We start from the raw sequence: 14,255 nt of genomic DNA, 5'->3' as shown, positions 1-14,255 counted from the left end.
CTGAGTGCTGACCTTTATTATATTTTCTTGACATATTGAGCCAATTTAGTTCTTGTTAGAAAATGTAATACCACAATCTATTCTACTTCAAGTGATCCTGGCTTATTTTAGTACAATAAACAGATTCTGACTGAAAGCATTTATGAAATAGAAACCCTGTGATTTGTCTACAACAAAGCTTCAATCGTTTTCCAGATGTACAGTAATTTAAGAAATGCACTGATATTAATAATGTTAACAATGTTGTTGAGCCACAAAATCTTTCATTGTGAAAACAGTAACAATTTCAATATCACACACAAAAACAACATACCATAAAAACATATGTTGTATTTAAAATAGTACCAATAAAGACAGTGCAAAAAAAACCCCAAATATTTCCCAGAAGCCAGAAATCCTACAATGTGTATGAGAAGAAATATAAACAGTTCAAGGCCCGGATAACTTTATCCTGTTTTAATCAGAACAACAGTCTTACAGTGTGTCTTACTGCATGTTCTGTTACTGTAAAACTTCAGTTTTAGTTCTTTAAGGTGCTCTTGTTGTGAAGAGTTTATGCCACTTTATTTATGATGGACAACACAACAGCCTCCTAAAACATATATAACTCTAAACCTTAAAGCAGATGTATAGGGACGGACATTTTGCTAATTGAACAAAATAAATTAGATATTTGACTGCACATGCATTACTTAAGTTCATCATACTCATAGTGCCATTGGTTTGATATTTGCTTTCAAATAAAATTTGTATGGACCTATAATGGAAAGTCTGGAGTGTCTCCTGCCTACACACGTGTGATTCAACCTTAATCTAATCTTAACTACCTACAAACTCCAGAGTGTGAAACAGAAACTCAAGTCATCTGATGAGATGACATCAAACACAGTGAATGTAATGTGAGTTATGTTTCCCACAGCACTCGACAGGCACAGCACGAGTCAGTGTGAAAGTGCCGTGGATAATTCTTGTGGTTAATTCTTGTGTGAGAAAAAGATTTGTCTGCTGTAAGGTAAAGTTTGGGCATTAAATGTGGGAGTTTTATGCCAAATGCTTAGATTTAGATATTACGTTGCAGGTTACAGAAATGCATGCTCCAAACTTGCTTACTTTACATAAAAAAAACCACTACCAAAAATACTCAACAACAAATTTATAAAGCAAATAAATGATACAGCAAAATATTCAAATAGTTTCAAACCAGTAAGGACTTCTAATTAAATCAGTAATAACTTACAGACTCACAAATGACACAAATTAAGTTTTTCTGGGCTCAGTTTCAAGTCAGGATTATCTACTAGAGTATCTCCTACTAACTTATCTCATGACCTGGTAGAAGAAAAGCACAGTGACAACCAGGAAACCCAGAACCCACCAATAGGAATCTGTAGAGTGAGAGACACAGAGAACAGTTAAGGATTTTTATACAAGGTTGATATCAAGGATACACAGAATGTAATGCAAATAAATAATCTAAAGACATAAAACGTTTCTGTTTCATTTGCAAAACAGACATGATTCTCATTGTAAAATGAAAACTGCATTTTTGCATTTTCCAGGTGAAAAACTCCCCTCTGCTGTGACGTGATCAAAAGAGGTTGTGATTTGACCCAAACCAGTTTCAAACTAACTATGCATTATGTTCCACTCTAATAACCACAAAATGTTGTTTTTGCTCTTCTGTTTTTTATACAGATAAAACGAAATATAACAAGTTTATTCGTTAACTTTAGAGGTGCTGGGGTGCAGATTTTACAGATACATTTAGAACGACAAACAACAGCCACACACAGAATATAATACCTGTTGGTGAACTTTCTACCACCAGACTGATAGATAGAGGAGCCTCCAGGGCCGGGTGGGACACTCTGCAGGTGATTTTAGTTCCAGGGGAGATACTGGAGGGCACAGTGAGGTGAGATGACAGGGAATAAGTCCCATCGCCATGCTGACGATGGCTGGATAAAGAGCCCTGATCTGGAAACACCGTAGGCTCTGTGTCTGTGGGAGAGAGGGATGACCACTCCATCTGAAAGGCAGAAGAAAGCAGAGAATCAATCAATCAATCAATCAATATTTATTTGTACCTTTCCTACACTTTGGTGCATTTCAAAGTGCTTCAGAGCTGACTGACAAGCTCATTTTAAGACGGTACAAATATAAACAATAAAAACAATTTAAGACCTATGCACACAATAAATTTAAATTATTAAAATGTGATAATAAAACTACTTAAAAATATAGGTTTAAAAAACTGCAAAATAATTGAAAACCATGACAATAAATTACATAAAGATAAATAAATAAATACAATAAAATAAATCGAATATAAATATAAATAATAAAATAAAACATTCTAATCAAAAGCCAGTAACATTGAGGAAGATCTATTGGCAGAAATGGAATATAATATTCATAGGTATGTTTTCATTAGGAAGAGGATCCATTTCTACAGAGGCTGCCACGTTGCTACGGTAGCCCAGAACAGACAAACCAAACACTTAATCTAGAGAGGACCTTTTTTCACTATAGTTTTGCGGCAGCTGCAGATGTCACTGAATCCTACACACTGATCCAGATGCAGAACAAACATCAATGCATATTCTAATTGGGTCAAATCCAACCAAATAACACCTGATCGAATCCTTAATGTAGGAGTGATTTATTAGTTGGTTTGTTGTTTTATTAATAGTTTTTGTTTTTGTATTTGTTTGTGTGTTAGTTTGATTACTCTAGATACTTGCTTCATTTAAACCAGATGTATTTAGTATTTACTTTTGTTTGATGTTTGCTAAATTTATATTTGGTTTGTTGTTATATTGGCAAAGGCAAAGACTTTGTTTGGACAATGGACTTCTTTTACCCGTGTACATTACAGCCCCATGGTGCATCAGTGGCATGTATGTAAATAATGTCTACTGGCAACAGGTTTACTATTTACTATTATTTCCTATCTCAACGTGTATCAAACAATTAATTTCTAACTAACTAATTAATAACTAGTTTCCAGAGATTGTATGTATTTCCAAGCTGTTCAATGGTAGCAAAGGGATAACACAGAAGACTATACTGGTGAACATCTAAGAACATACAAGTTACAGACCTGAGCATCCAGTGGATAATATTTAGCGCAATGGCAGCTCAGTGTCTGCCGTGACTTCGTATTCAAAACCAGTTTTTCCTCTGAGAGGGAGACCTGTGGTGGCTCTGAAACAAACAGCAACAGAGGAAGAATTGAAAGATATTCTGTGGATTTTTCTGAGAGAACTGAGAGATTAGGGTGAAACTTACGAATAACGTGGAGTTGAATGACTTGCTGGGCATGGAAAAGGCCTATGCTGACAGTACAGATGTAGGTCCCCTCATCCAAAACCTTCAGCTTGCTCAGAGTCACAGAGACATCACCCTCACCGACAACCTTGGTAACATTTATGCTCGAGCCCCTCCTTTCTGCACGCACTGAGTACAACAAATTACAACAGGAATTGACCAAACAAACTCAAATCAAAATCCTCTTACCTGCTTGTTCTGGAAATTTTATCGCATCAAATTTGCTCAGTTGTCATTAAACTGTAGACGTTAAATGACTTGAGCAGTTGATTGTTGACCTTGGAAAAAAGCAGCTGACAAAACTCAAACTTTAAGGTCCTCTTTCTCCCTTGCTCTGGATCTTTTGACCATACTGAGACGGGGATTTGTTTGACACACTTAGCTGGGTGCTGTGCTGTTCATGTCATCTCCGTTTGTATGTTTTGTGCAGTTTTCTCACATTAAAAGTTATCTACATACCCATTTATCACGTGATTAAGAGGAATTATTTTGTGAAGTAAAGACCACACAAACTAATGTCTTAAAGATGTTATATATTATTATTATTATGAACATTGTGGTTCGACAGCTTGTTTCACGATGCAATATCAATGTCATGCTAATTTATGCAACATTTGAAAATACACAATTTTAAATGTTTTTACATATTCTGCTGCATTAATGTTATACTAATGGTTAGTGTAGTAATATTATAGTAATTATATAGTATAGTTGTTTAATGTAAAAACTGCTGCCTTTTTCCTCAAAACCTCCATTTGCCTTTTTTTTTATTCATGAACTTCCTGCAGTCAACTTGCACTAATCTACCATCATCATCACTCTCAGAGCTACGAGAAGCCGTCGTCTGAGTGTAAATCCTCATAAACACCCTGGATGGACCAGAAGAGGCCAGGCTCACCCGTTCACACAGCACTTACCTACTGTGTTCCCTTCTGCATCATCCACCCTCGTCTTCATGTCAAGCACTTTCCTCCCTTTTCCCCTGTGCTGCAGTCGCCATTCAATGCCCACCTCCTGTGCTAAGGGTATCTCCTGTTGCTTAAAGCCACAGTTGAGGAGAACATCACCTCTCAGAGGGGCAGATACAGACTTTATGTGGGAAAACACCACAAATATCACTGTGGGACAGGAAGCAAAAAAAATGTGAAACAGAAGTTGTGAATGGAAACAATTCAATAAGAAAGAAAATTAAATGATATATTAAACTCTGATTCTCACCCTCAGTCAGAAGCGTTCCCGACTGGCTAAGAGGTAGACCCAGTTTGTTTTGTATGAGGGTCGACTGGTCCTTCTCCACAGTCAAAGTCTGCAGAATCAACGAAGTGCTGAACTCAACTCCCTCCACGTTAAGGGACACCATAAAGTAAGCTGGATCTATACTTTCCTGGGATCCCTGAGGAGAGTAACGGCTTATTTCGCACATCACCTCCTGCTCATTGCAGTCCGCGTGCAGCAACACGTCCACGTTGGGGATCTCAGGTGATGAGACTGTCACAGGGGGATGAGAGGAGAAGTTCAACACAGGTTGTGCTTATATTTCACCAAACTTTATACATAGAAAAGACAGGGAAAACCTTTGGCTTCTAAGAGGATGGCATCTGGATCAGGGATTGAAGGCGGGACAAACGGAGTGAGTGTTTCCAGTGATTCGTCAGGAGCCACTGCGACATCTCTTAAGACGAGAGTGGCTGGAGTCCGTGTGAAAAGAGCCCCGCCGCCCATTCCTCCCATTCCCACTCCCTCCTCCACCAGGGCGCAAGAAAGTACCACATCTGCAACTCCATTGGCTGAGAAAGAAGGGGCAAATCAAAAATCTTTTAAATACTTTTTTGTCATTTATCATCTGGTCTGAATCAAGTTCTTATTATACACATTTAATTGTTTTTAAGCTTTAAAACATTTTTAACATAATAACTAATAATTACTATTAAACAGAAGTCTGTTTATTTTCTAAAAACACACTGAAAGCTAGAAATTGGTCACAAAACCCTTTAAAAGCAACTGTTGATTTCTAGAGGAATTTAGTTTCAACAAACTGCTCCATTTAAACACAGGGAAATATTCATCAATAATAATTGTTATTATTGATAGCTTTTTTCCTTCATATGTGCTGAGCTATTTACTTCCTATTAGACAAATATTAATTGTTTTCCTATTCATCTGACCTACTACGTACTGACTTAAATATTCTAGGACTAAATTAGAAGTCAATTTTATTCAATTTATTGAAAGTGTACAAATAAACACCCCACAAAGGAAATCATAGACCTAATATAGTAAAGGATGAACAAAATAAGCTGTGTCAGACAAAACGTTTATTACTGAGTCTGACAATCAACTGAAGTTCAATAAATGTATGGCCACTACTACATTGTCCACCATAAGGCGCTGCATCAATATGCCAAAATGAATGCTCTTACCACAAACGCACGTCAGGAAGCATCCAAACAAAAGCCCTTCAATCATCATCATGGAGTCTTGTTTCAGTGTATTTAGTGCCATAGGCAAACTTTAACGTTAGTACAGCTGGATAAAATTAAATAACTTCCTTAGAACACAAAATAACCAGCGCACTTTCACTTTTGATTTCAACAACTAACAGCAGCTCATTGTGTCGCCCACACTCTGAGTATTTTACAGCCTTTTCTTCATCCCATCGATATTATACAAGAACTGTGCAGCGATTTATATAATATGATATAATATAATAGTAAACTCTTGAGGTAGTCCAGGAGATGCAAGTCCGTCTCGCTGTTGGGAGCATGCGCAAAATGCAGCAGTGGAAAAGCGAAAGTGAAAGTGAGCAGAGAGGAATCGTCCAATCACAGAGCAGCAGGGAGCTGGTCATGGGCCACTATGGAAACCAACGTCTGTCTGTTTTTAATTGTGTAATACAGTCATAATTTGATGGGTAGCGTTCCCTCCCCACTCTAGTTTAGCCACACCCTGCAATCATTGATTGTCAGCAGGTGAGGCTAATCACTTCTCAGTCCTTAAATGTAGCTGTGTAGCAGTCAGCAGTAGGTTTTGCCTCAACCTACCCTGACTCTACAGTTGTTTGAGGGATGCCGATGCCCAACTAAGGTATGAATTGTTCTTGGCTTGTTTGTCATATAGTGGGCGCATGCATTAAATTCTTCCCTCACATCTGTGCAGGTGTAATGGCAGGAATATGGGAGCTAATTGAAGGTAGTTGCTGCTCCCTCCACTAGAAGAGTGTGGTGTGTATGTGCCAGATTCTGGTTGGATAAATTGTTCATGTAACTCGCAGGTATGTTAATCTTTAAGTTGTATGTCTTGTGTACTATTCTTCTCAGTGGTCTTTAGATTTTAATGACTGAAACATATGTTTTTGGATTAATGTTTATATTGTATACATGTCACCATATATTTTGTATGTGTTTTCTTTACAGTAGGAACTGGAACATGGTGTCTGTTCCCATGACCTAGTCTTCTGGCTACAGCTGTTTTTGCCCTTCTACAAATGTATTTATTGTATATGGTTACCTTGTTTTACTGTGTAGATTGTTAATTTTTGATAGTTGGTTTGTGTTTTCTTGGTTAATTTAGTTGTCGGATTTATTTATCATCTTTCATAAACCAAACTTGTGAGTTAATGATATAGTGGAGCTATTTTTAGTGTTTGTACAGGTGGGCTGTCATACGCTGACAAGTGGTGGGTTACTGGGTGGAGGGTTTCCCCCTGTCTGGGTTCTATGTGCATGCTTACGTTGCTGTGTATTCTAACTATGTGCTTTATTGTTTTGCAGTGTGTGTGTGATCTCTTCTTCCCTGTACCTACTGGTGTTGGTGACCCCCCTTTTCTCTCACTCCCTCATTCCTGTAGGCCTCCCTGACAGCCCCCCTCCCCCTTGTACTGGTAATTACCTGTTTAGTGAATATAAGTATATTTTGGTAATAAATCGTAAATTTTAACCTATCCCAAATGTTTTTTTTTTGAGAGTGACATTAAATCTGTGTAAATAAATGTAGTGGTCGAAACTGGAAATTCACATCTCTGCTCCTTTTTCTCTGTACTATAAGAACCTGTGAAAGTGGGTATTCTCTGGGTGAAAGTCCCAGGGTGGCGTTGTCGCACTTGCTGTCAGGGCGCTTAATTGCCCTGGTCACAATAATGAAGAGGTTTATTTATTTGTGAGCTTTAGAAGTGCAGGTAGAATTGTTTTTTTTTAACCTTTAGACAGAGCAAACTAGCGGTTTCCCCATGTTTCCAGTCTTTTTCCATGCTAAGTTAAGCTAACCAGCTACACATTACAGTGCAGACTCAAGGGTGGCAACGTTATCAATCTTCACACCATCTAAGAGTTTCTCCTATAAGGTGCCAAATCATGAGGAAACGTCACTAAAGATTAAATCTTACTCTACTAGCATATGATGCTATTCAGGAAATTATTATTATTAGGTAGAAAATGAAGCTGCAATAATAAATGGTTTCATATTAACAATAGATCAAATGATAGTGTGATATACACGAGTTGTTGAAGTGATGAAACCACAAAGGAGTATCATCTTGCTGTTTTATTCAATCTCACTGCTCTCATCAACCTCATTTCCAGCCACAAGCAAGATTTATCATTAAAAAAATCTTGCTAAACCCACGTTTTGCTAAATGCCTAACACAAAATGAAAGACAAAGTTAGAGACTATAGCCAACACAAAGGAGCACCTAAGGATCAGATATTCACCTCAGGATTTGGTGGAGTCCAAACCGGAGAGAGAGTAAATATATGGATGTTAATCATTAGGTTATTGATAGGCACACTGTGTTAAAACTTTATTGCGCTCAAAGAAGAATTTTACTTATGATGTAATTAGAATTATTTAATTCCAACTCAAATACAAAAATCACTTTACAACAGAAGTGATGTACCTCACCTTCATCATTTTATTGTTAGTTGAATAAGGAAGGACTGTATAAGTAAAGTTATTTTTCCTCATTTGTTTTTATTTGGCTATATTTGTCTCTGGTTTTATTCAGTTCTCCTGCATAGTCTTGTTGATCCAGTTCAGGTAGTTGGCAACTCTGGTATAGACTCCATATGTTCCCGGCTGTCCACAGTCAAACCCCCAGCTGAAAATACCAGCAGCCCAGAATCGTCCATCATTCCTCAGAGCGATGGGGCTTCCACTGTCACCGTGGCAGGAGTCCTTCCCACCACCAGGGACTCCAGCACAAAACATGTTTTTTGTCAGACTTGGTAAGTTGCCCCTTGTCTTCTTCAGCTTATTGACTGAACTATTGCATGTCTCCTGCTCCACCACAAGGAGGTGCACGTATTTCAGATGATTTGCTAAAATCCGTTGGTTGTCAGTTTCTGTAATAAAGCCTGACACCAGTCTGAAGAGAAATTGCAGAAAAGACAGTTATGGTGAGAAAAAAAGTCTGAAAAGCTGGACAAAATAAAATGCAAGATAAGATTATTGAGTTCAGAAAAATAACCTTGAAATATTTAATTATAAAGCGTTATGAAATTAAAAGTTGTTTCTATACCCTATCATGTCAGTGACATATGTGGCTCCCTCTGCTGGCAAACAAACTGGCATAATGGATGAGTTGAATGTGATTGGGTCTCGCAGTTTGATCAAGGCAATGTCATTGTTGAAGTCTAAGCCGTTGGGGTTGTTGTATTCAGGGTGAATGTGGATTGAGGCAGCATACACATGAGAGCCCAATAAGCTTTTAACATCAATAAGTCCCATGTAAATCTGCATAGGACGAAATAAATGTAAATTCAATAACATGGAGGTAGTGGGCATGCAGATAACACCTACAGTAGCCTACCTACCTGTACAGTCTCATTTGAAGCTGGGTTTCCATCCTGTATTAGAATATGAGCTGCTGTCATAATCCAGCGCTCTGCAATCACCATGCCTCCTCCTATTCTTCCTTCTATAATCAGTAGCACATGCCAGGGGATGGTATTGTCTGGACCATCACTGCCTCCGATGGTCCTCTGATAGGTAGAAATTAGTTTTGTCGGCTTGCCACAGACTGGATGAGACAGACAAAAAAAATAGGTTCATACAGACACAGATTTCATGTTTTAAATAAAGTGTTGCAGATTAGGTATCACTAGGTTTTATGTTGGCAACAATACCTGGTATACATGTTGGAATGACATCGCTGTGTTTGAATTTCCACTTTCCGTCTGCTTCACAGGTAAAACTAACTGAAGACCACAGGGAACAACGTAATGGTATTTATTTTTAGTTAAGCTTCATGAAAAATACATTTTCTTATTAATGATATTTCTGGAACACTGTCTGTAAATATCTTACCATTCACAGCTGCAGGGAGAGCGTAAAATGGTTCATTGCAGTGATACTGAACAACAGAACGGTACTGATTCTGAAATCCAGACAGGAAGGTCACCCCTCCATTCAGCAAAGGTTTGGGTTCTCCACAATCAATTACTGGAGAAAAACAAAACAAGCACACATTAATATTTTGCTAGTGAGTCAAGAACGACATTTGATTATAGTACGTTTTCTTTACGGGCTCAAAACAGACATACTCTGGCACTCTGGCAGAGGAAGGTGCCACTGTCGGTTGCTTTGACACATGGCTGAGAACTTCCTGATCTCTCGACCATTCTAGAAAAGAAACTGAATTATTTGAATTAAAAACATTTGATGAATGTTGGTCTTATTCACACATTAAAACAAATAAGAAAAAAAGATAAGAAAACTGACAAACTTTAACTAACTTTTTGTTTTTAACTCTTTTTTTTTTGTCTTAAAGGACCAGTGTGTAGGATTTAGTGGCATGTAGTGGTTAAGTTTAAGTATAGTAACTAAATGAACACCACTGGAGTCTGTATTACACACCCTGGAAATAAGAACAGGCTGTGAAGTGTGTGGGAAAAACTGCAGTGGCCAGGAACATTGCATAAACATGGAAGGCCCTATCTACAGCCAGTGTTTGGTTTGTCCATTCTGGGCTACTGTAGAAACATGGTGGTTCACCTTGGAAGGCAACCTGCTGCGTCTGTAGATAAAAATGGCTCATTCTAAGGTAATGAAAACACAATCAAAACCATGTTCAGGTGATTATACACTAATGAAAACATACACACTGGACTATGTTTTCATTAGGGTTTTTATCACCAGAAAATATTAAATTGTTGTGTTTTTGGTACCATAGAATGAGCCGCTTTAATCTATCACAAAGGGCTGCCATGTTCAACCTTGTTTCTACAGTAGCCAAGAACAAACACACCAAATACTGGCTCTCAATAGGGCCTTTTCAAGTTTCTCCTACATGCTTGGAAAGGGAGTGGTTTTCATTTGGTTGCAATCTACAACTTCCCCGCTACATGTCACTAAATCCTACACACTGGTCCTTTAACGAATGGACAGCGAAAGAAGGAAAACATCAAACCATCATCAGCCTGTATCCTGGTTTACAGGTCACATAGATATAATCTCTGAAGAAGTATTCAGTTAAGACAGGAGTCACTCTGCCTTTAGTGACATGACCCGGAAATGGACATTTGACCTCTGGAAAGGACATGATACCCAAATATTAATCACATATCTACAGTTGTACAACCATTACCCTTGACAAAAGAAAACACCTTGTCTCTCTCTCTTCATCCCTCACCATATGCGCTGTAGTCCAGGCTCCAGCCATGACTCAGGCCTATATCATCAGTATGGTAGTCCAGTCTGACAGTATTGGATTTTGTAGCTATCAGACCTGGACTCTTTCTACCACACAGCTTCATGGGATCTCTGCCTGGGATGGTCACCTATAAGGGGAGTGATGGAAAGTTTTTTCTTATACTAAGGCATATCAGAGGGTCATTTGTTGTAAGGAAGCCCTTTGCCAATACCTGCAGCCAGTGATGTTGACAGCTGGGACCTTGCTGAGTGTCCACGCTTTCTATATGGAAGTTGTCAGTGAAGTTTAGTGTGATAATGAATGTGGACTCCACAGAGATGATGTACTTGCAGGACAGAAAAGGAGGTGAGGGGCCAGGGTATCCAGGACTGGACAGATGTCCCTCATCCTTGTCAAATATACAACCACCACAGGATACTATACATTTGGGCAAAAGCATGTATTATGGTAGCAAGAACAAGAGATTCAATATTCAATATTGTACTCAGCAGCAGTACACACTGTAACTACTGAGCTTCATAGGATGACACATTAAGGGCATGTCCTCACGAATACGCGGCCTCACCCAATACGATGTCGTTTCGAAAAAAACCTCCGTAAACACAGCGTCGTTTCCAATATAATATCTGTTATATCTATCTATAAATATCTGCGTCCACAGGGATTCACTGAAACGACCCAAAATGCTGATGTACATATGCCAGGCCTGTATGTGGCTGATATTTATCCGGATTCGAGAAAAACTTATTTGTGAGGACAGGCCCTCAGGTACATACAAAGAAGCATGCATTTACTTTATACAGTACTCACACAAACATGTGTACTGGTCTAAATGGAGTTTGTAACCATAGCGGCAGGAGCAGTGGTAAGAACCGGGGGTGTTGATGCAGATCTGAGAGCAGAGTGGACCTGAGCCATCTCCAGGGTCTGGTTTTGAACACTCATCCACATCTGACAATGAGAAGGTCATTAAAGGAAAACTTAACCTAAAGTAAAATGTATTTTTTAATGTATATTTATATTGTTACAGCTCAAGGAGATAATACACTGATCAGCCATAACATTATGAGAACTGACAGGTGAAGTGAATCATATCAAAATTGTAATACCTGTCAGAATAATCACAATAAGATTTTTTATCATGCAGCCCTACAAAGCACCATGTTAAATATGTTTTTACGGTGGAATTTCTCTTGAAGTTTGGGGGAAATAAACAGTTATAGGGAAGTGACCAGAAAAGCTCTACCTATTGCCTTGTAGGTAGCAGAGAAACCAATGTGCTGTTGGAGCTCCGCAGAGGAGTCACTTGTTTGGAATATGAGAGTCAGTCTGTTGCCTTGAGAAAAGATCGGTTCTATGCCTGGGTAATCAGTGTTTTCCTGACCACAAAACTTCCCCAAGACCTTTTGATCGTAGAGAACCTGAAATGTGTAAAGAGCAAAAAAGACATTGTAAGACCATTGATCATGAAGAGGCACTCCCTGATAAACGTGGAATGATGATCATAGTGACTACAAGTGACAATTAAACTGTACTGAAATATGTGGATCCACTTCACTGTCCTCTTTTGCAGGCAGACGTTTACGGCTCGTGGAAAAAATAGGCGAGATCTCGTTTCTCTAGTGAAGCGCTGCGGGAGCCTGAGACACTGCTCTAATCTGTTAACAGGGGTGCCAAAATAGAAATCAAGACTTCTGTGCTAGTCATAGATTGGTAATATCAAACACTATGTTTGACACTCAGTGTTGTCAATTGATCACCATCTAGTGAGCTGGATCAGATGGTGGGAGAAGCTGCCAGACAGATTGGTAAACCCAAATGTGTAGTGAGGAGGAACTGGAACTCGGACTGCATCCCGGGGAGGTTGGGGATGTGAAATCCAAGTGAGTCGTGTTTACAACCTGTATTGAGGTGGCTGTTAGGAGTTGTAATCAGAAGGGGGTTGGTGCCTGTCATGGCAGCAACTGAACTGGTGGATACCAGCAGTGATGAATGCCTATAACCTGAAGAAGGGGGTCTTTCGGGATTGGTTTGCCAGCTTGGCGCCAGCCGAAGCAGCAAAAAAGGAAGCCAGAAGGGCTGTGGCTTTGGTAGTCACTGAAATAAAATCCTGGGTGTTACAGGACTTTGTGGGTTGGTAAATGTCTGGTTTAGATCTCAGAATTGATTCTCTGCTTGCAGAAAATGTAATTCATTTGGCTTTATCAGACCGATCAGTCTGGGGTAGTTTGCAGTTTTAGTGTGAAATGGCCAGGATGAGAGTCAGTGGCTGAAAGTCTAAGCCATGTTTCACTGTTACTGTTCACTGTTCTTGTGAATTTCTTACCCTGGTTCCACTTTAAGAACCCAGTTTGTGAAGGTCATCAACATTTAAGTCAACGTTATATCAGAAGTATTAGGTTAAAATTTGTGTTTTGGACAAAAAAACTGATCTATTGTCTAATATTGTATAATGATAGGCTTTAATATGGCTCTGACCGTCAGTGAGTCTTGATAGCAGCCCAGAGAAGCTTTAATATCCAGATGTGTTAGGGACAGCTGGATATGGTAGCCTTCAGGAACCCAGATGTCCCATTTCTTTTGCAGGTTGGGAAGGTAAGGCCGGGGATACTGAGGGGAATGGACCTCCCCATGCATTATAGGTTGAGAGTCAGGCTGTTGCCAGCACTGCCGCACTGACAAACACAGTAACCTGTAATTATTGTACATAAACACAGAGTTGGAACTAAGGTGGTAGTCCAAGGTTGATGCAAAGAGAGAACAAATACAGTGACACAATACATTTTAACATCTGTAACCATATAGTATGGCTTTAGTTTTCTATATGGTACTGTTGTAGAGTAGTTGCACACTTATAGTATGTATATAATGCAAGATAGAAAGATATAAATCCATTAAAAATTACACTTTACTAAAACATACAACAAAGGTGAACATTCATGGCAAAGCTTACCATATAACACAGTAGGTCCATTCCATGTCTGCAATATTTGTGTGACTGCAGTTTTAGGTGAAATGTCTCATGTACAACTGGACCACTAATGTCACACAGGCTGTGGTTTGTAGCATTTTGCAATGGAGTTTAACCTTCAGGGTTTGTTTGTCTTGGCAGAATTAAATACAAGTATGAATTGTAGAAGAACAGGGTCAGTAAGTTGGACTAACCGAAATGGAAGAATGAGGAGTAAAATGTGTGTGCAGTCAAACAATCCAGAGTATGAGCACAGTGCAGAGTCCTGTGAAGACCCAAAAAAGTAAATAAAATGAGAGACTACTGTCT

At 38.9% G+C, this 14,255-nt stretch overlaps 2 protein-coding genes and 1 long non-coding RNA gene across 3 annotated transcripts; 1 reads left to right on the top strand and 2 right to left on the bottom strand.

Annotated features, from left to right (window-relative positions):
• Window position 1: 1 nt before the first annotated feature.
• Window positions 2-6,109, bottom strand: tapbpl (TAP binding protein like). Its single transcript, XM_051406126.1, has 8 exons — window positions 5,751-6,109; window positions 4,905-5,117; window positions 4,549-4,818; window positions 4,248-4,448; window positions 3,292-3,459; window positions 3,104-3,207; window positions 1,804-2,029; window positions 2-1,385 (listed from the first exon to the last, which is right to left on the bottom strand). Exons 1-8 carry the CDS (start codon window positions 5,830-5,832, stop codon window positions 1,318-1,320), a joined length of 1,332 nt encoding a protein of 443 aa, XP_051262086.1. The 5' UTR covers window positions 5,833-6,109; the 3' UTR covers window positions 2-1,317.
• A 132-nt stretch (window positions 6,110-6,241) lies between these two features.
• On the top strand, window positions 6,242-7,414 carry LOC127366867 (uncharacterized). Its single transcript, XR_007885400.1, has 3 exons — window positions 6,242-6,414; window positions 6,487-6,601; window positions 6,744-7,414. It is a non-coding gene; the product is annotated as an uncharacterized LOC127366867 (long non-coding RNA).
• Window positions 7,415-8,213: 799 nt separating this feature from the next.
• LOC127366774 (complement C1r subcomponent-like) lies at window positions 8,214-14,041 on the bottom strand. Its single transcript, XM_051406048.1, has 13 exons — window positions 13,929-14,041; window positions 13,454-13,667; window positions 12,222-12,396; window positions 11,786-11,926; window positions 11,187-11,392; window positions 10,955-11,102; window positions 10,733-10,851; window positions 9,867-9,945; window positions 9,631-9,765; window positions 9,450-9,521; window positions 9,138-9,343; window positions 8,843-9,057; window positions 8,214-8,689 (listed from the first exon to the last, which is right to left on the bottom strand). Exons 1-13 carry the CDS (start codon window positions 13,952-13,954, stop codon window positions 8,326-8,328), a joined length of 2,100 nt encoding a protein of 699 aa, XP_051262008.1. The 5' UTR covers window positions 13,955-14,041; the 3' UTR covers window positions 8,214-8,325.
• Window positions 14,042-14,255: the final 214 nt, after the last annotated feature.

This window comes from Dicentrarchus labrax, unplaced genomic scaffold, assembly GCF_905237075.1.
Source record: "Dicentrarchus labrax unplaced genomic scaffold, dlabrax2021, whole genome shotgun sequence".
Lineage (NCBI taxonomy): Eukaryota > Metazoa > Chordata > Actinopteri > Moronidae > Dicentrarchus > Dicentrarchus labrax.
This window is presented reverse-complemented; position numbering and strand designations above follow the sequence as displayed.